The 25,561-nt window shown below is 40.5% G+C and overlaps 1 protein-coding gene across 1 annotated transcript; it reads right to left on the bottom strand.

Annotated features, from left to right (window-relative positions):
* Positions 1–25,561, bottom strand: HTRA3 (HtrA serine peptidase 3). The gene is made up of 9 exons (XM_082282255.1): positions 24,837–25,561; positions 16,643–16,742; positions 14,673–14,895; positions 13,822–14,016; positions 11,204–11,236; positions 10,432–10,546; positions 4,074–4,122; positions 2,239–2,334; positions 1–966 (listed from the first exon to the last, which is right to left on the bottom strand). The coding sequence occupies exons 1-9, from the start codon at positions 25,258–25,260 to the stop codon at positions 801–803; spliced, it is 1,401 nt and encodes a 466-aa protein (XP_082138381.1). The 5' UTR covers positions 25,261–25,561; the 3' UTR covers positions 1–800.

The raw sequence follows: 25,561 nt of genomic DNA, 5'->3' as shown, positions 1-25,561 counted from the left end.
TCAAAGCCGTAAGTAGTGTAACAATTTTACAGCAAAGCTTACCAGTAAAAATGCAAAACAAGTTTGTATCAAATTCTTAAAAAACTGTGCACTTTCTCAAACTTAACTTTGTTCAGCACATCGTTTTGATTTATATATAAGGCATTAATTCTATAAGAATCATTTACTATATTCCAAAAATCGCATGACCTAGGTGTAACACTCTATAGCCTGATACCATTTTTGTTCCTTTCAATATTTACAGATTTAATCTATCTGCATGGACATGGAGCACAGAAGCACTAAGAACAAATACAAGCTTTGCCAATAATAGGTTCACATTGAAAAAGTTACATAAAAAAAACCAAAAAAGCAGCTCAATTTTGCATTGCAATAGCTTGGGTCTGCTGCAGCCACGACTGTAGTTTAAGAATAATTCCCCCTTTCATAAACTTCCCACAAATTTGTTCATTGTATTTGGGGTGTTCACTTCCAGCAGTACTTTGATCTTTCAAAATGCAGAACTGAGGCTGCTCTGAATCTGCAGGTACAAGAAGTGGGACCCATTTCTACCAGCTACCCCAAATTTTTTTTCTCCTCCTCCCCAGAACACAGTTCTTAAGTTTCTTTGAAATTTAAATCTTCTATAAATGGCATCTTTGAAGTCATTCTAGCTACTATGTACAGAAATGGCTCAGGCAATTAAGTTAGTCCACCTTGTCATTAGTCAACAGGAAGTATAATTACTGTAGCTGTAAAGGAGGTATCTAGTGTTCCAGAATAAGTGAGTTTAATTATGGTGAGAGCTTCCTCAATTCTATTTACATGACAACTTCAGGCTCAATGTTAAATAGCAAGTCATCATTTCCTCTTCGAACTTCAAGTAGTAGAGGTGATTCATTCATCACAGCCTCTTGCAGGTCACTGGAAGTCATCAAAGGACGCCCATTGACTTTCACAATAATATCTCCATCTTGGATCCCTCCTCTGCAAAGACAAGAAAATGGCAGTAAGGATGCATTCTATTGCAGAGGAAAAGCACAAAGGCTATTTACCACCTCTTTTGCAGATGTGATAAATTTTTAATTGTTTTAGTCTCCACTGACAGGAAATTCCACCCTTCTGACTGTGAAAGAATAACAGGTACAACTCGCTAAATGCAAAATAAGGCCTCGGTTTTTTCACTGAGGATTTTCTTCATAAAAAGCAAAAACAATGAGTCTAGATTGCTCTTTGTCTTCTACAAAACTACAGCAAATGGGAAACAGGAATCACTTTTATCCAGTGTTGACTCACTTCACTTCATCCATTTGAAAGGTCATGCTTTTAGGTCGCCAATATGTATTTCAGGCGCTGGAAATGAAACCCTTCCCAAAATTTCAAGACAGGTAAAACACACCAGGTAAAGTATTGGGAAATTATCTCTCTCTTGCTATTCAAATGTAATCCAGAATAGCTGCTTTTACCACTTTTGTTTTTGATTTTCCTAAAATCATTTTCAGAAATATTTTATTTATTTTGCAACTGTTCCATAAAATAGCCTCTTCCTGTTAGATTAAGTGCTGTCTCAGATAAATGCTCTGACAGTGCCTTATGTGAATCCTATCCTGTTTCCTGTTTAAACTTAATACAAATTTCTGTTTATTAATATTCAACATACTTCACAAAACCCCTCAAATTTGTTCACTGTATTTGGGGTGTTCTTTATATTTGCACACTGTTAGTGTTTCATAATGTCATGAAAGGAGGTTGTAGTGAGGTGGGTGGCAGTCTCTTTTACCAAATAAAAAGTGACAGACAAGAAGAAATGGCCTTAAGTTGTACAAGGGGCGATTTAGATTTGATAAAGGGAAAAATTCCTTCTTAGAAGGGGTTTTCAAACACTGCAAGAGGTTGCCCAGCAAAGAGGTGGTGTCACCATCCCTGGAGGTATTTAAAAGATGGGTAGAAGTGGCACTTAGGGACAGGGTTCATTGGTGGCCTTGGCAGAGCTGGGTTAATGATTGGGCTTGATGACCTTAAGGGTCATTTCCAACCTAAATGATTCCATGATTTAGATAGTTCTGATATTGAAATGCCTCATTTTTATAGATGTGAACAGACCTTCAGCACAAACATTTTAAACCTGAAGGCACAATTTTTAATTGTCTACAAATGAAGCCTGGTATGAGAAATTACTTGAATATAAAAAGAAATATTACCTACTAGTACCTCTTTGGAGATTTATTTGTGGTGAAGAAAATAACATGCTCTACCTACCTATGAGAAGGGGAGTTTGGAACAACCTCGTGTACGTAAATTCCACTTCTGACATCGGGAAAATCAGCATTATTGTGCTTCAGTTCTTCCACCAAGCTAAAAGAAGAACAAAGTTATACAGAATTTGATTGCACTACAAAAGCAGAAGCATTCAAATATTTTTATTTATTTAAACTTTTTGTGACAAAAAAGTAAAAGAATTAACAATTAATTGTTTCCCTGTTGTTCTGTGATGAAAACGCAGGGTTTGAATTTGGACTAAAACAAGTTACGTAGGTTTTAAGAGAGGCAAAACTACTTCCCTGTGCAAAGCATGCTAAACTTAATGGTCTTGTACATCTCCTGCAAGAATCTGACTTTGGCTCTGTGTAGGAGTAGCTCAGAGGGCCCTGTACACAAGCACAAGGGCAGGAGCACTCTCTGTCCCAGGTGCTATACAGGGGAAAAAGACATTTCTGCCCAAAGAATAAGTGCTGGTGACAGGGCAGAATTTGCTAACTTTTTTTGCTTGTTTGTTTTTGCAAATCATTCTTAACTTGTCTTTATCTAGAACAATAGAGCTTTTGATGACTGCAGCCAGCAGATAGATCAGAATTGGAAACTTCAGTTTCCTCAAGTTTGTTTCAGGCATTGCTTGTGCATCACTTTCTAAAGAAAGAAGACAAGAACCCACTGCAAAATAGAGGCTCTACAAACATCTGCTCGTTTCAGAGGTGATGACCTCATTTCAGGTCTGTGTACAGTGTGGGTTAGAACCCATTTCTAGAAAGCAAAGATTTTTAAACCAAGGATGGATTACTTGGCTATCTGCCATGAAGAACTGGGGTCCCACAGAAGGAAAACAAGCCAAAATGGCTGCACACATTCTCTTAATTTGATTTTGTACTGAGGCAACTAACAATTGAATAATTAAAGTAAACACACCAAGGAAGTGGTCTTCTTCTGAAAAAAAGGCCTGCAGATATCTTACATGGCTTTATTAGATGCTACAAAAGCAAGAAAATCTCACATTGTGTTCACAATTATTCAGAGAAACATCCCGAGTTTCTCTTCATCAGTGATGTTAATGCCATTACACTGATTCATTCCAGCTGAGGATCTGACCCTTCAGGGAGGACTGCAAGAGTAACTCAATAAAAAAATGATGGCTTTACTACAACCCCAGCTGGAAATTGTCTTGTTTAATTTTGCAGTCTACTGCCACATTGGAAACATTGCCAACTGCTGGGAAAGAACATCAGCATAAGAGCCCTCATTTATTATTCAATAATATATCTGGGTAACAGCAAGACACAAAGCAATGTAAGAGGGAAAAGGCAGTAAAGAGCCAGAGGAGGGTGTCCATATTCTGGCTTTGTTAACCTGGAGGCACAAAGCTTTAGTTTGGCACTTTAGCCTCTCTTTCTAGCTAATGGTTAGGCACCAATTCTCACATCAGATGACCTCCACTGGAACTGATAAAAGCACCACCAAACCCTCCATCAGCTGATCTGTCATTGGCACTCAGAGTCACGTGAAAGCAGCATTCTCTTTAAATGTTACCTAAAACCTGGTGTAACTCCAGATGTTCTTATCAAGAACCAAAATCTGTGTTCAGGCTCTTCCTAATTTCCCTCAGCTATCAGGAGGACATCCTCTACTATCAGTATTTAGAGCATTTCCAGGTCTCAGAACATAGATTTCACCAATATCATTAAAATGCCTGCAGATTTCCTAGAAGCCAATGCCATTTCTGGATCTCTGGAGATTGGTAATGAAAGCTAAATGAAGTTCTGAACCACTACTGACCATATCTTGTGTGTGTGATGATACAATTACCTTCCTAAGATACTTACGCTGGTGTTATTGTCAGCATTCTGATGCCAATAAAACGTTTCTTCCCATCTGAAAGGAACACAGAGGATGTTTAAGAAATTTAGGCAAACACTGATAAAAATAACTGCTCTGATGACCCAAAACACCTGAAAAATAAAACAGAATGTATCATATTTTAATAAACTGAACAAAACCATACAGATCTACACTGAGGCTATTTTTAAATTTTGATTAGCCTTGATGTACAGAATAGCAATCCCTCTCCCTGCAACTAAGGGTAAGGGAGAAAGCTCATTTACACTCCATAAGAGTTTTTCCTTCAGGAAATTTAGGAAATTGCTGTCATCTAGTATCACATGAATTCAATAAATGGAAAATTTCATAACCAGCTACTATTCAATCTGAGACTGGTTAAGACAATTTAATCATATGATGTCCTCATTAAAATGTAGAAATGGGATCTAAATAAATTTTCATTTCCACCTTTCAGAGAAAGAGCAATCAAAAGACTCACAGATTGTCATGCAAGTGGTTTGTTATTTCTACCCCAAAGAATAAAAAGCAAGTTTAAAAACAAACCCAAAATCTGTAGACCTTTGCCAAAATGATCACAAAAATACTCAGAGGGCTGGAGCTCCTTCTGCTATGAAGACAGGCTGAGGGAGGTGGGGTTGTTCAGCCTGAAGTAGAAAAGACTCCAGGGACACCTTAATGAAATCTTTCAGTATTTTAAAGGGAGCTTATAAGACAGGACAAAGGGTAATGATTTTAAACTAAAAGAGGACAGTAGGTATCAGAAATAATTTCTTATTATGAGAGTGGTAAAACATTGGAACCTGCTGCCCAGAGAAGTGGTAGATGCCCCAACTCTCAGCACTCAAGTTCAGGCTGGATGGGGCTGTGACCAACCTGATGTAGTGAAAGGTGTCTCTGGTCAGTGCAGGTGGGTTGGACTAGATGACCTTTAAAGGTCCCTTCCAATAGAAACTATTCTATAATTCTATGATTCGCCAGGACTCTCTTGAATTTTAAATGGTGAGAAGTCACTCCTTTAGGAAGAACACCACATTTCTGCAGTTGGCTTTTAGTAAGTCATGACATTGCACAGCTGCCTTATGAAAAAATGCAGTTTGATGACTTCCTAAAGTGAGTGCTGCAGTACTCAGTTACATCCGGCATGAAACAATATTTCCCCTTACTTGTTCCAGCACAACTACTTTGCAAGATCTCTGAGCTTCTCCAGGTTCTCATATGAGGGAAAAGGAGATGTACACAGTCTTCTCTAGCTCTTATTCTTTCCAAGAAAAATGCTCCTGAGTAAAGAATTTAGTTCTGAATCTTACTCATGTCCAATACTCCCATTGGGGTCACTGAAAGTGTTGACTACTAAACATTGGATTTACAACACTCTGAAAAATCTTGCATCCAAAACTGTCACCCCTGCTTTGCCCTGAAATGTTTGGCTCTCCCCTATTTTAAAGTAAAACTAATAAGGCCAAAATCAGCTATAGTAAGAGTGTCAAGAAGTTCAGTTGCTCAAATCTGAAGAGCATGGGCATAAACATGAACTAGCTCATAGTGCTCCTCCAGTCTGCATAGCAGAAATGTAGTTTTTCACTTTTTAAAAATATTCAGACATGATAATTCTCCCCCCTGAACACAATCCCCGTGTCCATGCAATGTGGACAGTTAAATAATTAAATTCCCTTCATAAAACACATCAGTGACAGACTCTCAGGTGACAGTTTTCTGTTTGCATTAAACAATTGCTGCTGGCCATCACCTGTGTGAGGCAGAAATTTGCAGAAGCACAAAGATACTCTGGAGCCTGAGTTAGGAATGTTCACCTGAGTGAAAAATCAAAATGAAAGAAGGGACAAAAGAAATTGACTGGGGAGAAACAAAACAGCAAGAATGAAATACCACAGGAGAAATAACACTGGTGATAAAGGGAATTATTTCCCCAGTGGCTAATGATAAATGTCAACATTAAGCTTTAGGAAAAACAATAGATCTTGTAACTACAGACTCATTCCTAACCAAAATTCTAATTCTACCTTCAACTTCAGGCAGGTTGGGGTTATTATTTCACTCCTGTTCATGCACTGAAATTCAAAAAGGCCTTCTGCCCTCTCCCTGCAGTAAGTTTGCCACGCTGTAAATAGCAATTCATGCTACAAAATAGCAGGCTATTGTATAAAGTAAAACTAAAAACTATGAGCCATGAGTTACTTTAGCAGCAGAGTAAACGCTCCTCTCTTTCCCCTGTCCAGACATTTTGCTTGTCAGAATAGAAGTAAAAATAAATAAATGCTTTGTTTCATAAAAGTCCATTCCACTCGATTTAACCCAAGTCAAACACCTACAACAAAACCAAAGTTTCCATCAGCAGTGATTAGAGGGAATATAATTGCCCATCTTATTTGAAGTATCAGCAGAGACTGAACAGGCACAGACTGCTGTAGCATTTTATCATCCCAGAGCATAGGCATGGTGATGTTGGGGCTAAGTCACATCAGCAGAACAGTATGCACACCTGGAACTACCACTGTCATATTACAACTGCTCTGTGAATAAAGTCTCAAAACCTGTCATTCTGGCAATTTGTGCTATCATGAGGCAAAAGAAAAAATAATTATGAGAACTAGAATAAAGTGATGTCATAAATCTAAGGAGTACATCACAAGGGTGCAGTCCCAGCAGTAGCTAAAAAAAGGTTCATGTGTTAGAATAATCAGGTTTAGAAAATGTGAAACCTTGGTGGCTTAAAGCTGGAGCACAGCACAGAAGAGAGAGAGACTCAAATCTCATTTCACTTTTGTAAACAACAGGCCAGATTAAACACTGATTCCCATAGGTAAAAAGTCACTCAAACCAACCTCAACCATGAGTTTAAACTTAAATCTGTTTAGTGTTAATAGAAAGTCACAAGCAGCTGAGCCCAAGTATCCAGAAGCAGTTCACTATTTACAGAGACCTCTGTTCCACAGTAAGGAAAGCACTTGCCTTACTGTTACCTTTATTTATTGATGCTTTCAACAATAGAGATACAAACCAGACAGATAAACACCAGCTGAAGGCAGAAATGTTTATGACCTATAAACTGTAGCAAAAAGAACTGATAAATCCAAATTAAGGAATCATGTACTCAAACTCTTATTGGTTTGAATAACTCTGGTACAAAATTATACCCACAGCAGCTGATTTCAGTGGGGCCAGGATACCACCAGGATCTCCAAGCGAAGAAATGGATCCTGCACTTTTTATTCAAGTGTAAGGCAAAACTCCTACTTCTTTGCTAATTACTTTTGCACCTAGCTCATCTTGCAGATTACAGGAGCAGCCCTGAAAGCATTTAAGAAAGATATTCCACTGCCAAACAGAAAATGCAAAAACAGCTCAAGCCTATAATGCTGGACTATGTGCAGTGTCCCTTTCATATAAACTGCATAGCTGAATTTAATCAGTGGCCTGAATCTATCTATACTTAGCAAACCTAACCAACCCCCATGATTAGTGGTAATTATTATGAGTAATAATCTTTCAAATGCAAAGGTAAGAATACTGTTTCAACACAACTAATACAATGTTGTGGGGATGTAAAATGAGGATTCGTGTAAATGAGTTGTTGGGGATGGCCAATGCAGAACTCCCCCATTTCCCCTTGCCCATCTGAAACAAGGTTTATTCCCTTTTCTGCATACAAGAAAGCCACTACAAGAGAAGCCAAGTTGACTTTTTAGGATAGATTTTCTCTTTAATGTTTTGTTAAATTGCTAACTTACTGTCTTCCATTTTAAAGGATCTATATCTAAACACTTAAGTATGTAGTTAACTTCCAGAGGTAAACATAGAAAACACAGCTGGTTAAAACTGAGGTACAGATGGAGACACTTAACTTCATGCAGCAGTTCAAGACTTCCTAACTATAAAAGGAAGTTAACTGGTAACCCCAAAATTAGCAAAGCCTTTGGCCGTTCAACAGACAAACATCTCTATGAGGACTGTGGCAAATCTTTGGTCAAAAATACATTAGGTGCTATTATATATTACCCATGCATTAGGTAATACAGACCGTATAAATAACAATAATCAGTGCCAATTCTTCATCCAAATGACATCCTCTCCTTTTTCACCCCTCTCCACTCCTGTTCTTTAAGAGATCAGATATTTGCAGTTATATATAATGGATGAGATTTAAAAAAATATATGCCTTCTATAGAAAACAGTTATCTGATCAACTGAGACTCAAAAGACCAAGGTCAAGCTTATTAAACAATTGAGTATCTACTATGCCAGAATAAATCTGGAAAGAGTGGTATCCTCAGGGAGTGTTATCATCTTCAGACAATATGATATTAAGAGCAAAATGGTAATACCCTTAAACGTCTTTCTATGACCTAATTGTACCATAAGGGAGTATCCCACTGAAACTACTGGAACATAACTGGAAGAAAAGAAAACATGATAAAAACATCCCTAAAATTCTGCTCACATGCATTCATTATGCCAAGAAATAATGACTATACAATAAACCTTAAAACTATTACTAAAGGCCTAAAAAAAGCAAACTATGTCTCAAATATACAGTGAAAATATCTCCTAGAAGCTTTCTCTATGCATTAAGGGCTCTAACTGATTGTTCTGCCATTGCAAAATTACAAGAAGTATTTCAGAGAAGCAAAAGCAAAAAAAAAAAAAAAAAATTGAAAAAGAAAAATATTGAGATTGTCTGTGCCCAGGATACTTGAAGCAGTGACAGCCACACTGACACTAAGAGAAAGTGTGAATCCTTTTGGTTAGGGGATAATGTGACATGGTAAGAAAAAGATCTGTATGTTACAATCACTGTATAAACTTGAATCTTTTACAATGTTTTTGGGGTTTTTTTTAAGGTTCCATGGGCAAAGCTGTCTCTGGGCCCTTAGCTGGGCTCATCATTCTGTGCAGGCAAAGATGCCTGAAGGAACAAGGTGGCTGATTTCAGTCATGACATCTCTAACTTTCACTGACTTTCCAGCCCCAGCTACCAGGAGATGGTGGGCTTTGCACAAGGCTTGAGTTCGTTCCTCTAGGCCAGGCCTGCAGGGTGAGCCATTGCTCCTCCTTGGCTTGGGATGAGCAGTTTGGTTCTGAAGAGTAGCATCACTAATGAGACACCTGTTTGTTTCAGAAACCACCAACCGTCAGTTAGTAACTAGGGCAAATAAATAAGTTTTTTGACTTGTTGACTGAAACAAAATTGTCAGCTACTTCAAAATGCACTTCTCAGCATAAAATTAACAACTTTTTTGCATCTACTCCTTTCCCTCCCCCCAAATCAACAGTGAAAGCAATATAATTTGTGGAATTCAGCCAAACACAGATGAGGGGACCCATCAGGATTGTGAGGCTCTCATATATACAAGCAGATGCATCACTTTAAAACCGCTGACTAAGGCCAGTTTCTGAAATAGCACTATCTGAGAGGACAGTGGTGTAGGGAAACAACCCTGGCATCAGGAACTGGATGAACTCAGGAGAAGACAAGATTAATAACAAAAAGATTGAAGACAAGAAGCAGCAGCAGCCAACACTCATGATAAAAGATGAGTAGTAGGGTGTGGACAGATAAATTGGCAAGCAAAAGACTAAGAAAGGTTTGGCCTGGATGCAGCATTACTGGATCAGCTTTGGCTGTGCAGCCTGCAGTATGACATCTAGAACAGGGTGACAGATACGGTGCAGGCACGTAAAAAAAAGTCTAACGTACTGCAGTTGTCATTGCCAATAAACTTAGATTTATATGCTCTCTGGGGCAGAGGCCTTTCTTTCTTTCTGCCTCTCTCCCATCTTCCCATGTATTTCTTCTTGAATTAGTAACAGCCCTTCTTCCACCAGGGTTTGAGGATCTACCACAGTATCTTATTATATAGCCCTGACATGCATGACCATGATAAAATATAGGTCGGGTTCTATGGAAAATGCACACACCTGTGGACAGGTGCTTAAAAAAGTTTTTTACCTTATTTTCTACAGTACACCTTAATCTTCTTTTTGCTTGGACAAGAAATGAAAAGAGGAGAATAAGACTCCTTAAACAAGTGATCATCTGTTCTCAAGATCATTTGAGACAGTGATGATTCATCTGCGTCCTCACTATTCTCAGAGGCCCTATTTCCCATCTTTATACAGATACTGTCTGCTCTTTGGGGGTGTGAGTAATAAAAAGCCTCTCCTAATTCTGTAAGATTGTTTGCTATTTCCAAGTCTGTGATGCTCTGTACTGTAAAATGATGCTGCTCCTTTCAGTAATAGGATCCCAGACCCATGTCTTTTGGCACTTTTCCTGGATCAGGATAGTAACTGGAAGATGTCACTGTTTCTTGCAGACCTTACCTTTACTTTGTTTGTCGTGTGACTCTGTGAGAAACTGAGTGATACGGTCTGAAGGAATAGCAAAAGAAATTCCAGCTGTGACCTTTAAGGTGTTAATCCCAATCACTTCACCATCCTGTTGACAGAGAACACCCAATTAAAGTTGTTCATAAGTACAGGATTCAGCTCCCTGCCGAGCATTTCATGTTAAAAGCTGGTGTAAGAAATTTTAGAGTGTTGTAATCACTCAAGAAATAAACATTACTTATAAGGGAGGATCTGGGCTTTGATTCATAATCCATTTCGCATTTAACTGTGATAGCCAGAGAGATTGCAGTACAGTGTGTTCATCCAAGGTCCATCCCACCTCTCCCAGCAAGAGATTCCCTCTGCCAAGCGGGCAGTGGAGTCACTACTACCACTACAGCCACAGGTCACTGACCTGCAAAACCAGTGCTGATTTAAAGCAATCTACTTTGAAATAGTTGTGTGGGTCAAGCAGGTGCCATCTTTGTTGTGCATCCCAGGTTTCACAGTGTGAATGAGCATAACTGCTCCTACCAGATCCCTTATTCCTCACTGCTATGTAAAATTTTCTGTGCTCAATGGGGAAATGTTTTCGCATGGTTTGTGAACTGACACCTAATTTGCATATTCTGCATTAGCTTCATGTTATCTGCCTATCATTATCTTTAATGAATTTTTCCAAAAGAACATTCTCCCACTAACTTCAAACTAGCTCTTGAAACAAAACAAAACAACAAACAAAAAAAACCAGATCACATGGACTTACCAGGTTAACTAGAGGTCCTCCAGAGTTGCCATACTGTAAAAAAATGACATAAGGGAATATTAATACTTCACTACAGGAAATGTGATTCTCACTTCAAACAGCACTTTGTTTGTAATTAAATGAAAGAGAGGAGGTCATTTCTTAGGCAGCACTGACAGACACAGTATCAAACACAGAAGATTACAAGTAGGTCTTGTCCTACCCCTTCACTGCTCTCAAAATTTTTTTCTTTTCAGAAATAGGCTCTAAGTTAGGAGCCACTCCAGATAGATAGACCCTAAGTGTAAGACTTATTAAATAGTTAAAACTAGTATTATGATTCTTCTAAAGACTGTCAGAAAAAGGTTTTGAAATAATTACTATTTAAAGTTATATTTCAGGGAGATGCTTATACAGTTTTTGTTTTATTCATCAGTTGGTTTGTAAGACTGTCAGTCTCTCATTCTCCACTGGAGCAGAATACAGTGTTTTATATATTTAATCACAGCATATTGCTATGAGGTAGCTACTACATAAGGATTGATTTAATAACCACATATCCCTCCCTAAGGAGGGCATATAGCAACTCTGAGCAGCCCAAAATTACCTAATACCTAATGGCCTTTAAAGGAAACATGCAACAGGACCACAGGAAATGAGAGTTGGGAAAGTTGCTTGTCCATCTTCATGTTGGCTCAACAAGTTTGTTTTTGAGTGAGGCCAGAGTTTTCGAGTAGGTTTGCGAAACAGCCAAGAGCAGCAACTTTCCACTCAAAAGAAACAAAAGCTAAGTGATGTATGACAGAAAAGTGAGACACAAACTGTTTACACTTAGATAGGATTGGACAAACCTTACAGATTCTTAGGAGAATAAAACAGACATTAAAGCTTATAAAACAGCTTCAAAGTTCAAATTTAAACAAATAGATCAGTTCCTGATATTGTATCTCTCCAGTGACCAGAGGCTGCACACTTTATTTTATGTCTGACTGACACAACAAAACCAAGATAATAATTTTTCAGCCTTCCTCAGCACATCATCTTTCATTCAATTGTCTTCTGCTTGAAGGATGTGAAAAACCTTCAGCATATGCAACACAGCTGCATTTAGGACCTTACTGCCCTGTTTTCTCCTGCCCTATGTTACTGCTGTCCCAGCATTTCTCAAAAGGCAGCTGCAGGCACATTCCTGCAGGAAAGTCTTGGCTAAGCCACAGGAATGCTCTGAACAGACCAGCTCTCAAGCTCCTCCCATTCTCAGGAGAAAATAAGTGCATTAGCTAAGCAGAAAGCATCCTTATGCCAGGGACCTTCTTCATATTTTGTGGTCTCAGATGGCAAAGCAATTCAAACTTATTGTCATTTTCCTCATCTCATCTGCTATCACTCTTCCTTTGGTCTAGAATTATCTGACACACTCTACTATCCTTGTCTAAACCTCCTCAATAGCTTTGGAGGGCAGCAAATGTCTTAAGTATATACACAAGGAAGGAGTCTGAGCTTGAAAAATGTGTGTAGGCAAGAAGTCAAGAATCCCATATTCTAATTCTGTCTCTGCCACCAATTCAGTGTGTGCTTCCAAGCAACCCATCTTGCCTAAGTTTTGCTCTTCTACTTGCACAGCTGAAGAGAGTAATTCCAGTTAAATGTCTGGAGAGGTTCGGCTCCTGGGTCATACAGAAGCTTTTTGAAAAAGCTCACTTTTATGTCATATCTTAGTACAAAAGATAATTACCTTCATTTTTTTCCTCCCCCCACAATTTCTCTCGACAAGTCTGTGACAATAACCATTCGGGAAGCACTTTGTGTGTGTAAAACACTCAGTCTTATTACTTGTTATGTCAAATTTGACATTGAGGTCCAACAAATAAATCCTGAAAATATTTTCTTTTCAATGTGTAACAGATTTAAGCTATAAAGTTTTAGGCCATTTTCCACCTCAGATATGTGAGCAGTGCTCTTCTTAAAAACAGTACAAGCTAATCACACACCCAAGGACTTCACTTAAGCTCTCTGGATCCCTCCAAGCTGCTCTGAAGGAACATTATTTCAATCTATTTCTATAGAACATGCAATGCTAGGACCCTGAGCTCCAAAACCTCAGACTTTGTTATTTTACATCTTGATTCTTGTTCTGAGTATGTAATGTGCAAAGGGGGAAAAAACCCCCAGAACTCTCCTTATGTTCTTACCTGGGTGTCCTGTCATTACATTGAAGCACATACTCTAAATTTGACTATTCCATCTGGTTCCAGTGGATGGAGATGAAAGAAACTTTGGCTCTATTCTACAGCTTCCTTGACCAGAGCAGCACAGCAAGCAGAGAGAGAAATGTTGTGATTTACTGCTGGTTGATACAACCATGTGTTACTGCATGAGATTTACAGAATTAAAAGGGTCTGACTTATGCAGCATCCTGAAAGACAACCTCAAAGGGAGAACTTTTATTTATCATACCCTTCATAACACATCTGAACACAACTTACAGACACTGCATAGACTTTTATAAAAGAAGAGTTTCATTGAATTTAAACAAAGCTGCTTTTATTTAGTGGATTCATCTTTCAGAGCAGGCAATTCCATTCTGCATAGGTGGGGAAGGACTGTGAGGTGAAGCTCATCACACACCTCATACTTACATTAATAATTGCATCTGTCTGAATGTAATCCATATCCGAGTCCCGCAGGCCCAGTTCTTTGCCGTCTCGCTGAGCAGTGCTGACAATACCTGTTGTCACAGTGTTCTGCAAGGCAAATGGACTTCCAATTGCCACCACAAATTCTCCTGGCCTCAGATCAGCAGAGTGTCCCAGTAACAATACTGGTAGTTTTTTCTTAAGTAAACACAGAGAGAAAGAAATAAGCATTAGTTCATACTTGAAAAAAACCTGATTGCAAAGATCAAAAATGAGCAACAAGTTAGGAACATACAACTTTCCATTACATTAAGGAAAGAGCCACCCACTATCATACAACCAAAACTTATGCCAGGAGGGTCACTACTTTAAACTGTCTTCAAAAACAAACAGCTATCAGTAGTTCCTTGCAATTTCACCTGCAAAAGGAGGGCATCAACATTTCCCTGTTTTCCAGCAGATTGTTCCCTCCTCCTAAAAACCAGCATACAAACCAACTGCAGACCAGCCTGCCATTCTCTCTGCATTATGCCCCACCTTGCTTTCCATGCATACTGGCACAAAGCTTAGAAAGGTTAGCCTGGGTCTTTAGGTAAAGATAGCAGAATTTAATATTAAATATTAACATATTAAATGAGCTGCATTTTTTTTTCTTCATTTTTAACAGTTTCTAGCACAGAAGACAAAGTAATTTAATTCCTGATATGAAAAATTTCCAGGTCTGTATTTCAGTACATTGTTTTCCACAGATATTTCTAAGGAATCCTTAAACATATATTCTAGTCAATCACTTAGTACTAAGTGAAACTGAAAGAGCTCCCAAATTGAGTCATTCTTCTGTTTATGCCACTCACCTTAGGGTTAATCTTTATTGTTGCAATGTCAGATTTCTTGTCAATGTCTTTGATGGTTGCTTCATAGGTATCTCCATTCTGGAGCTGTACCTTCAGTTGTTGTCTCCCTGATATTGCATTTGTGCTTGACACCACGTGGGCATTGGTCACAATTAGACCAGAATCAGACATAATAAACCCAGATCCACTGGAAAGGGGGACATTTCGACCAAAGAGAGGGTGCCTGTATAAAAAGCAAGCAATTCTGTGTCATAAGGGAAACCAACTTAAGAGAAGATTATATTGGACATCATTTACCACCTTTCACCCTGAGAAATAACAAAGCATTTGATGACAAATTTTACAGTTCTAAGAAAAATTAAATTTAAAAAAAATTACAAAGAAATGATCCCTTCCTGAAAATTGTGACTGGTTTTAGTCAGTCAGGGAGGTAGGAACTGAGGTTTACAGACAACCATCAAGGTCCTTTTCCTTGGTTTCCAATTCTGTCTTTATAGACTTCCTTGCACAGAGTCTAGGTGACAAAAAAGGAAAGAGAAGGAACCCATCTGATCCCACTAGTTATTGATTCTGTTCTGGAAGAGAACAATGACAGGAAATAAAAGGGCTGAAAAATGAACTGATCCTCTAATGGGAAAAGGGAAAGAAGGAAACTTGCAGCTGGACAGAGGCATAAAGGAAGAGGTGAGGTCCAACAGGAATCACAAAGCCCAAGTGCAGACTGGGTGGAAAAAGCATGTCTGGAAACCAACATGACTAAGAATGTGAAAGAAAAAAAATGAAAAACACTAGCAATGGGTAAAATTTAGTGGAAAACAACATGTGCTGAAACATAGACATGTAAAAGATTTTACAAACTGTTCAAAGTATTATGAATTTTCTCTGTGAACAACTGCTGTAGTGACCTTAGATTTGTTAGGAGAACAGAAAGTTCCTGCACAGCAGAAGATAAGAAAAGGCCCACAGATTCTTTCTTCCAAGACATGGTCCTGGTTAGGATATTATTTGAAAGTTCTGGGCTATTTAGCAGTAGAGAAAAAGCAGTATTAAAATTAGCACCCAGCAGGCTGCTGGGCAAACATTTACTTATAGGGAAAGAACAAACAATCTTAACTACATGTGCAAAGATCTCAAGCATCTTCAGCTGTAACATTCTCTCAAAGGACCAATCACCATGTGCACAAAGCGATGTCTCCTGATATCCCTGATTATCTTGATTTTGCATATTAAAAAAGCCTACGAAAATTCTCCAAGAAATTCTTAGGTCTGTGGAAAACGAGAGGACTCCAGGAAGAAAGGTATTCACATAATGGAGTACATGCAATATTTGCAGTCATTTGTTCTGACAGCAGGTTGCTCTGACCACTCATATTTAAACCTGCCTCCCAGGTTGTTTTGAGCATTCAGTGTTGAACTTGCCACCTCATTTCCAGCTTCAGCACCCTGAATATTGGTATTGTTCTGGTCAGCAACTTTAGTACCTTTCTTTCCTATCAGAAGTCATTTCTATGTTTAGATAGGTAACATCTGCTTAACATTGTACCTCTTAATGCTCTTCCTGCCAAAATAAAATCACCTCTCATTGAAAGTAGAAAAAGCAACAACAAGCCATTTTTTCCCAGCTTACCGTCTGGATATATATATTTGTATTTAAACTGAGATAATAAATACATTCCAACAAGCAATACATTTTAGTGAAGGCTGAAGAGACCTCCAAAGATGAGATAGACTCGTTTTAGGGTAGACAGTATATATTGTATAGTACTGTAAGCCCATTAGAATAGATCTACTGAACAGAAACAAAACACACAAATGTGTGGTTCTCTCGAGAAATGAGTCTGCTGTAATGTTTTAGAGTATTTAGACTATTAGTGAACTTCACGAGTTCAAAAGGAAAGTTACAATGCTGGAAAAATCTTTGTAGACATTTGTTAAACAACGTAACTAAAAGAAAGAATTGAAAACGTTACCTGAGGAAAAGTTCAATGTGTACAACTGCAGGTGCAATCTTTTCCACCACATCTGCTATGAAGTTGAATTTGTATCTTGGGCTGCTGGACTGTAGGTGACCTATACTAGCAGAAAGAATTGGATATGTTAATAGGACAATACCCTTTTTAAGCAAGTAGGCAACATGAACCTCCCTTGAATTGGTCTGTTGCTCCTACTATAACAGCTTCCAAACAGTATTTGAAAAGGAATCAAAGTCATTAAGATTATTCAAAACTTAACTAGCATTTTTCTGGATCCTGAGAAAATTAAACATCAGCATCACTTAGCTGTGAGGGTTTATTTTGGAGTCTACAAGCCCTGTCTCGAGCATTTTTCTCAGGACAACCACTAATTATTATCCAAAACACATAGGGTCATAAGATAGGTTGGGCTGGAAAGGACCTTAGGAGGTCTCTAGTTCTACACCCTGCTCAAAGCTGCATCAGCTACAAAGGGAAACCAAGCTGGGACATACAAAACTCCAAGGACAGACACTCCAGAAACTGCCTGGGAAACTTTTCCCACTACTTCACTGTCCCCCATGATGTAAAAATTATTTTTTTACATCAAGTCTGAACTTGTTGAGACTCACGTTCCAACTCATGCCCATTGCCTCTCATCCACCCATCACGCAGCTCTGTGCAGAGCCTCGCATACAGGGAGGCTGCTCTCAGCTCCTCCTGAAGCTTTCTCTTCTCAAGGCTGAACAAGCCCAGGACCCTCCATTTCTCCTCACAGGAGATAAGTCCAGTTCCCCCCAGCCATTCTCATGATCTTCTCCTGAACTCACTGCAGTTTGTCAATGCCTTCCTTGTACTGAGGGATCCAAAACTGGGTGCAGTATTCTAGATGTGGTCTAACAAGAGCTGAGTAACACAGCTGAAGAATTTGGGAGCCACAGTTAGAACTTAAGTTCTAATTTTTTTAAGTAGACACATTAGAAACCTGCTTTAAATTACAACCTTTGCACCTAAAAATTTTTCCAAAATCACATTTAAGCTGTCACATGAAGCTGGGCCTAACAATAGATTACTAAAAGACCTGACAAAAGTCAGTATGGTCCTACATTGAACAACACTATGTACAGCATTTTTTAAGAGTAAATATAATTATGTGAAATGAAGGCTTTAAAGAGGGGGGGGGGGTGGGGGTGAAGCCCACAGAATCCTGTCTTCTAATGCCACAACATCCTGGATTCTAGCATCAGAACATCCCAAAGTAATAACACTGCTTGTGCTAAATGTCATATTCTCTGCAGTCCCTAATACACGGAGACATATCACCACACATGTAAAGCATATGATAGGGGTCATATCACCACACTCAAATAGCAATCTTTCATGTTCACAGCCTGCTGCTTTAAAATTAACTATGGGGCCTACCAAAGGAAGCAAATAAGTTGAAGAAACCAGAACAGGAAAATTAGGAATTTCTTCATAGAAATCTGAGTTCTTCATCCTGTTACTGGACACAGGATTTACTTCTGAATGAAAAGAAAACCTGCTTACATTTAGCAAGCTAGATTTATGTGATACTGAATAAACAAAAGGAACAACTTGGCAGGACTAGATGCAGTCTATTATTTCTATGTACATTCTCATGCACTCTGAAAAATCCCTCCAGCCAATTGAATATGATTGTTTTAGTGCTTAGTTTAAAAGAGACAGAACAAACAGGAATCACAGAGGACAGTCAAATATAAGCACAATATACTGTTATTTATTTTGCTTACTAGGCCACTGAAGATTTATCTTACCTTCAGTTCCCAAGCAGCTTGCCTGATTATGCAGTGTATCCTTTGAAGTTTGCTAACATGACTTTGAACACTTGCCTATACAGCAAGTGTTCACTGACAGGATATAACATTGCCATCACTTTTATCTTAATAGACATGATCATGCATCAGTGAAAGGCAGCTGATAAACTAGCCCAGAACTGGGGAGAAATAGTGATGAATGCAGCCTTTCAGTTGATGTAGATCAGTTTAGCTCTATGTGAGTCAGGACAACTAAATCCCTTTGCATCTTCTGAGTGATCAACTGTTCTGCCCAGGCCAAATGGTTGCAGCACTGTACACGGCCAAAAGGAAGATGCCTGCCAAAAACCTCAGGTTTGGGCCACTCCTGACTAGCCACCAGGCAAATATCATGGGTGGCAGTGGCTTTCCAGGTAGGATTTGGGGGAGGCAGAGAGAAAACATCTGAAAGAGTGGATGAAACATGAAAAAAGAAAATGCAGCAATACAGAGAAGAGGCTAAAACTGAAACAATGCTTGTCTTCTTGTCATACCACAGCAAAAACATTTCTCTGAGCAAAGCCTGAAACCTCCCTGCTGGGGTCAGAAGACAAGAATGCTCAAACCTGACAGAAAATCCAAATCTGCACCAATATTAAAGGGAAATCTGAAACAAAGGAGGATCAAGCATAACACTCAGGCTTTGTATGAAAGATGTGGCTGAAGATCTACTGGGCTGATCAGAGATGAGCTGTTCTTACTCTTGTCTGATGGGGACCAAACACTGGTGAAAACTGACTTACAAAGTTGAGAGGCCTTCAGAGAATCTTTCTTGAATCATTTTCTGCAAGCTGGCAGTAATGAGCACCTTTAAACACATTATATGATGTGCCAGGAACTCAGACTATGGACATGGAAAACGCAACTTCACATTTACTCTCACACATACAGCACTACTCAAGGGAACTGAAGTGTTGGTTATTATTAACAGCATTTTAGTGCATAATTATTAAACTGATGGTTTCCATCAGAAGTTCTCAATATACTTCAAAAGGGAGGAATTGAAGCCTGGGAAACTGAAGGAGGAAGCAACATCCAACACTGAGTATATTGCACAAGGTCACCCTGAATACCAGTGTTATAACTGTAGAGGTAAACTCTATCCTTTAATTTGCATTAGTTGGCAGACACTAGCTGCTGCTACTGTCCTTACTAAAAGGAGAAAATTAAACATGTATCCCCCCACCATACTCCTGCTGCCTTGTGGAGCCCCACACAGCCCTCAGATCTCTGCTGTCCTGAGCACATAACAGCTCTGAGCTCACAGCACCTTTGTGGATTTTGACCCATTGACCTCCTGAGATTTGCCACATAGTTTTTCAAAGGTCTCTCAATAATGTGCGTTTTCCATGTTAGTACTGAATGTTCAAAATAATCTCACACTAATGAAATCTAGTTTGTCTTGGCAAAAAGACAATTTAATCCAATTAGCAATCTGTTGTATAACCGAGACTTCAAACATGCTGCAACCAGGTATTTGAAACAAAACCAAATTATGCTGTATGAGTCCTTAACTATCTATGCATTTCTTAGTCAAAATGCTAGATTTCCCCAGTCTGCTCCATAGCCATGAATCAACCAGATTTTCAGCAGACTTGAACTTCGATCCTATCATTTCAACTAAGTGATTAGATCTTCAGGTCTCCAGCTCCTCTCACTCAACACCCAAAATCCAGATTTCAATGTAAGTGCATAAACTGGAGCTACACATTTTCAGCCTGTTTTCTAAAATGTGATCTTATGTTCCCAATTTTATGTGCTCCACCTACACTGAATTTGAATGACTAAAGTTAAGTGCCTGTCATGTAGGAGCAGCCTTATTATCAGTTTAAGACTTTTCCTGGATAGTGATGTTGTCTACAGGCTATGGGTTCATTTAATAGTGGTTTATTTACTTTCTTACAGAGACAATAGACCCACTCCAGTATCATTAACACTGCTGTAAATCCGGAACAACACCAACAAATCTGTAGAGTTAACTTAGTATGAAGAGAACTGGAAAAAAATTCAGCAGAAATAATCATTATAATCCCACTGAAGACAATAAAACCAGACCAATTTACATTTTCAAAAGACTGAACATTTCTGAATATCTGCCAGCTTAGTCCCTGTAGAATTAAATCAAATCACATTCACTGCTTTCTTAAAGACAATACACTGTATTAAAATCCACAATTTTATATTCATTAAGAATTTGTGAGCCTGGGAAACTCATTCTTTTAAGGCTGTTTCCCCATCCCCCTTTTAAAACCAGCTTCAGAAAAGATCTGTGCATTCAGCAAAATTATTATGTCTAAGGGAGGACTGCAACCTGGCAGATCTGATCACCAGGGATAAACACTGTCCCTACTGTGCTTTCATGGAAAGAAATGAAAGACAAATAAAAGATTATAATGTCTCTGCTTAAAAAACAGAAACATCTGCTGAAAACATAGGTTCATGGGCAGCTTTTCTGATGAATTCAGCATTAAGATCAAGTTGCATAGCTGTGCACTGACCATAAAGCCTTGGTGAGTTTAATGCCACATTATGGTTCAGGCAACTTGTTTATACAATGGATATCTAACGTGCACAGATGAAAACAATTTGGTGAACCAACACCAAAGTGGCTTTCTTGTGTAATGCAGCAATCACAAGGGCCAGACAGAGACAGACTGGCACAAGCCTTCTAGCACAGACACCTCACTGACTTAACAGTGTTCGTCTGCTTGTTATTCCTCCCTTCCAAGTGACCCTCATGAGGGGATGCAGTGAGAATATCCCTTTCCTGTTACCTGTCCTTTACAAAGCAGTGAAGTGCTGTACTCTGGATCAAATACCAAATACTGTACAATATCCACCCTCACCTGCAGTAACTCAAACCAGCTCAGGCGTAAGGAAAACAAGCAGTAGCGGAATGTGACCAGAGTTTGGGTTTCCAGTAATACCTTGCAGTACATTTCCCTAAATACAGCTGCAGGCAGCTTTAAGGCTTTGATGACAAGAACACCAGCAGGGAACTTCAGTATCTCTTACTGGGCCAACTTGTCAGAAATGCGAGTGACCATACACTCAGTTGTTCCTTTGTATCTTCAAGGTTATGTACAGGCACAGTCCAAGCACCCAATGGAGAACTGTGTGCAGTGACTCTGCTTATGCATTAACTGTGCTTCAAACATTCTCTTAGGAAAATGAACTTTTAGGCTCATATCTAGCAAACATTTGACTGACAGGTGAGGCTTTACATTATGACCCCTTTCTGAGAGTGACTTCAGGTTAACAGTGCAGAGGACAGCAAATGGTTAGTGTCAAATCCATCCTCAAACATTTTCTAATCAAGCTTTTAATTTTCCTTGTTCCATTGACAAAAGAGCACCTGTAGTTAAAAAAAAATTTTTTTTTTTGCTTTAAGTTCTCGTCACAGAAACTATTTGCAAAATAATATTGCAGGGAATTAAACTCTACTAAGTTGTATTGAGAGATCAAAACCAGTCCTTTGTTCAAGGAACAAGCAGATTGACTGTAGATTGCAGATGACCAAGTGAATCCTTTGAGTGAGATGTTTGACATCTTAGTAGATAAAGATGTGGCATTGTTAAAACTTACACTTCCTGCCCTGAGAAGCAGGGCTCTGTAACAGCAGGTCTTTCATTACAGAGGTTGTCCTCCACAAGTATTTATGCCATTGCTTACATATTGGCTTTTAATAGCTTGTCCTTATCACAGTAGGTGACAGAAGGCAGGAAAAAACTAGCTGCTTCAGAATATATTCCTATACATAGATGTATTTAGTGTTGAAAAAGTTTTAAAAAGCACAGTGTTTGTAGCAGGGAGTTTAACTTTGCTCAGGAGTTCTGCAGACTGTTCCTATTAGTATCTCTGAGAAGCCCCTGGGCACACACATATTGTAGAATGTGAGTTACAGAGTTCCTGGACCTCCATGCAGTACACACCCTATTTAGTATAATGTGTAGAGAACTTGCAACTTGGCATGGTGCTCTTCAAGCTAATCCAGGACTTAAACAAGGAAAAGCAATTTTAAATTCTGTTAATTTTTCAATTATCACTCAGTAACCCATGCCACCTCTTTCCTCCCTTCCTTCCTGCATCCTTTCCTACCCATTTGTCATGCATCCCTGTTCGCCAGACTGCTGTCACTAGGAAACCACAGCAAAGTTTCCCAGCCTGTCTTGGTTTATCACAGCCAGACTCCAACTCAGCATCAACATAAGCGACTGGAAAAGGACAGGAGTAGACATTTCAGGAGCCACTCCTCAGGGTCTATGTGTATTCTAAATAGGGCCCAAGTCATACTATGTGAAGCTTGTGTTATTTGATGCTGTTTTAATATATGGATGGTTAAGTAAAACTACATTTACTTCATAACTAGCTTATCCCTTCAAAATTTGAGTCATCTGAGGCCAGGCAAGAACACGGAAAAGAGAAATTTGACAGCAATTTTACACTGTCAACTTTCTTCCAAGCCTCTCATTACAGCCATTGCATGTTATTGTTTAAAAAAACAAAAACAAACCAAAAAATACTGTAATTGAGTTCTATTCCTGGCTTAACCACCAACTCAGTCTGACCTTGGGCAAGACACTCGGTTTCTTTGAGCTTCAGTTTGTGCAGCTGTAGAACTGAATAAAAAAATTTAAATCTTAACAGAGAACCAGATGCTTCATCTAAGCTGAGGTTTTCTGAGACAAAAAATAAAGCCAAAATAAAGTGAACACTAAAATAGTTGCTTGGAAAGAAATAAAGTTCTCTGCCTCACAGCTCCAAATTCCTAGGCCTATTAACATTAGATTCAGGAGGATTCCTTAAAGAAAATGTCATATATACCAAATGCCAAGCACTCAGCGAGCTCTCAGATGCAGGCTAGCCCACTCATTTTGGTTAAACATTCTGATTATTTCACGTGGATCAGTTCCAACAACGTTTTAGGAGTACTAAAGCTAATAGATGCTGATGTAGAAAGGAACAGGCAAAAAACAATTTATAACTACAAAATACTGGTGAGGTTGATGACTGCAACTTCAGGCTGGCATCTGGAGTAATTCTTGGCTCTGACAAGACACTTGGAAAGGAGCTCCAGGAATATACCTTTCTGAACTGGTTTAGCCTTTCACAAGAGCAGGACACACATGAAAGATCTCCTATTCACACAAAGGCTACAACAGTAGCCCTTTTCCTTCTGAACCCTCCCAATTATTTTGGCCAGTTTACTATGAATACAGGATGGTTAGTGGCTCACCTGACATAATGAAAACACTAATGCATGTTTTAAAACTCCATTAAGCATAGCACTTCTCTTTCCAGGAACTCTATGGGGAAGGTAGCAGAAGCAAACCCTTAAAATAATATATCCATAACTATGTGCAAAGATACTGCCAGCATTAACACTACCATAAAGAGACACATTTTAATATTAAAAGGAAATTACTAGCTTAAGAGATTACTAAACTTTCCAAAGTTAAATCATCAAGCCTGAAGCTGTCGTAGCATATCAAAGGAGCCGAGCAAAGGCCTCAATACGTTACAACAACCAGAAGACCATTTGATAGCACGAGTGCCAATATTTTACACTATAAAGGAGATTCTGAGGCTTTTTTCCCCCTACTTAACGCTCTACAAGACTACAAAAGCCTTTGGCAAAGAAAGCAATCCAGTCAAAAGATTATGCTCTAGGTGGTTTATCTAATACTCAGTGCTTTTTCTGCCCTGATCGGCTCTTAGAGGCGTTCCTGATTTGCGTGTCAGGTGAATCTGCTCAACACCCCAAAGCCGCTCAGGGGCGGTCCCGGAGCACAGGTGTTCCCGGCTCCCCGCTCTGTTTGTGCGGGCTGCGCTGCTGCGGCTCTGCTGTGCCACCTGCACGGCTGATGCCACCCAACACCGCGGCCGTCACTGGCCATATGGCGAGCGAAGGTGGCACTGGCAGGACGGGAGCAGGCTTGTACCGCTGTCCTGCCTCCAGAAAAGGCCACGGCTGAAGACGTGGCCGCTGCCCTGCCCTGGCAGCCGGGCGACCTCCACCCACCTCGCTCCCATTTGGCAAGTGCGTCCGTCTCTTGTCCCAGGAGCACTGCGGCAGCAACCTGCACCTCACCGAGGCATCCACAGCCATGCTACCGGGGGACAACCTTCCCAAAGCCCAGCCCAAGCCCACACGGAGCATCGAGGAGAAGGAATTTTGCTGTTTAGAAAGGACCTGAGCATCCATTCCGCACACCACAGGTGTCATTAGCAGCGGGGTTAGGTGCCATGCGCTCGGAGGGTTTCAGAGTCCCTAGAGCCACCCAGTCTTCCCAGGCCACTGAAAATCATGACTTCCTTTACCGTGGAAGCCAGGTCTCCTGCCCCGCGCCCCGTGGCAGGTCCCACCATGCTCCTACCCGATTCACAGGCTCCTTTCTGGACCTGGGCGACGGCGGGCAGCCCGTGCTGCAGCGCCTTGCGGCTCACCGCCTTCAGCTGGCAGATGTTGTCGTAGGTCCGGCCGTCGCTGCCGCACACCTGGGCGCTGAGCTTGCACTGGCAGACGCCCTTGGCGAAGCGTTTGCCCATGGGGTAGCGGCAGTCCAGGCTGTCCCCGCAGGGCGGGTCCTCCTTGCGGCCGCAGGAGTCCCCCTCGCCCGCGGCGCAGATGAGGCAGCAGCCGCAGCGGTCGGGGACGTACCCGCTGGGGCAGCTGGGGCTGGGGCACTTGGAGACATCGCAGCGGGCCGGGCACTTGGCGCGGGCGAGCGGGAGCTCCGCGGCGTGCGGGCCGGCGCTGAGGGACAGCAGGAGCAGCGGGCTCAGCAGCGACACCCGCATCCTCGGCGGGGACAGCGGCGGCGGAGCACGGGGAGCGAGCCCGCCCGGCCCCGGGGCAGGAGGCGGGAAGGTGCGATCGCGGCGAGGGAAGGAAGGGGAAGGCGGGCTTTATGCACAGACGGGCAGGACAGTGTCTTCTGCCCCGGGCAGCGCTTCTGCGGGCGGAGCGGGACGGCGCAGCAGGCGGAGGGCGGCAGGCCGGGGTACAGGGCCGCGGAGTCACGGCCGGCTCGGTCCCTGCAGGACGCGGGGGCTGCTGGGGCTCAGCTGGCGGGGCTGAGGCGCCGAGCCATGGCAGGGA

The sequence above is a fragment of the Coloeus monedula genome (assembly GCF_965178545.1).
Source record: "Coloeus monedula genome assembly, chromosome: 5".
Taxonomy (NCBI): Eukaryota; Metazoa; Chordata; class Aves; order Passeriformes; family Corvidae; genus Coloeus; species Coloeus monedula.
This window is presented reverse-complemented; position numbering and strand designations above follow the sequence as displayed.

Bases quoted from the DNA above. Each gene is read 5' to 3' on its own strand.
- HTRA3 (XM_082282255.1), bottom strand. From the start codon at position 25,260: ATGCGGGTGTCGCTGCTGAGCCCGCTGCTCCTGCTGTCCCTCAGCGCC. The intron at 16,743-24,836 runs GTAGGAGCATGG...CTGCTAGTATAG, and splicing joins GAAAGGAGCCTGTGAATCGG to GTCACCTACAGTCCAGCAGC. The intron at 11,237-13,821 runs GTAAGTATGAGG...ATTTTTTTACAG, and splicing joins AGACAGATGCAATTATTAAT to TATGGCAACTCTGGAGGACC.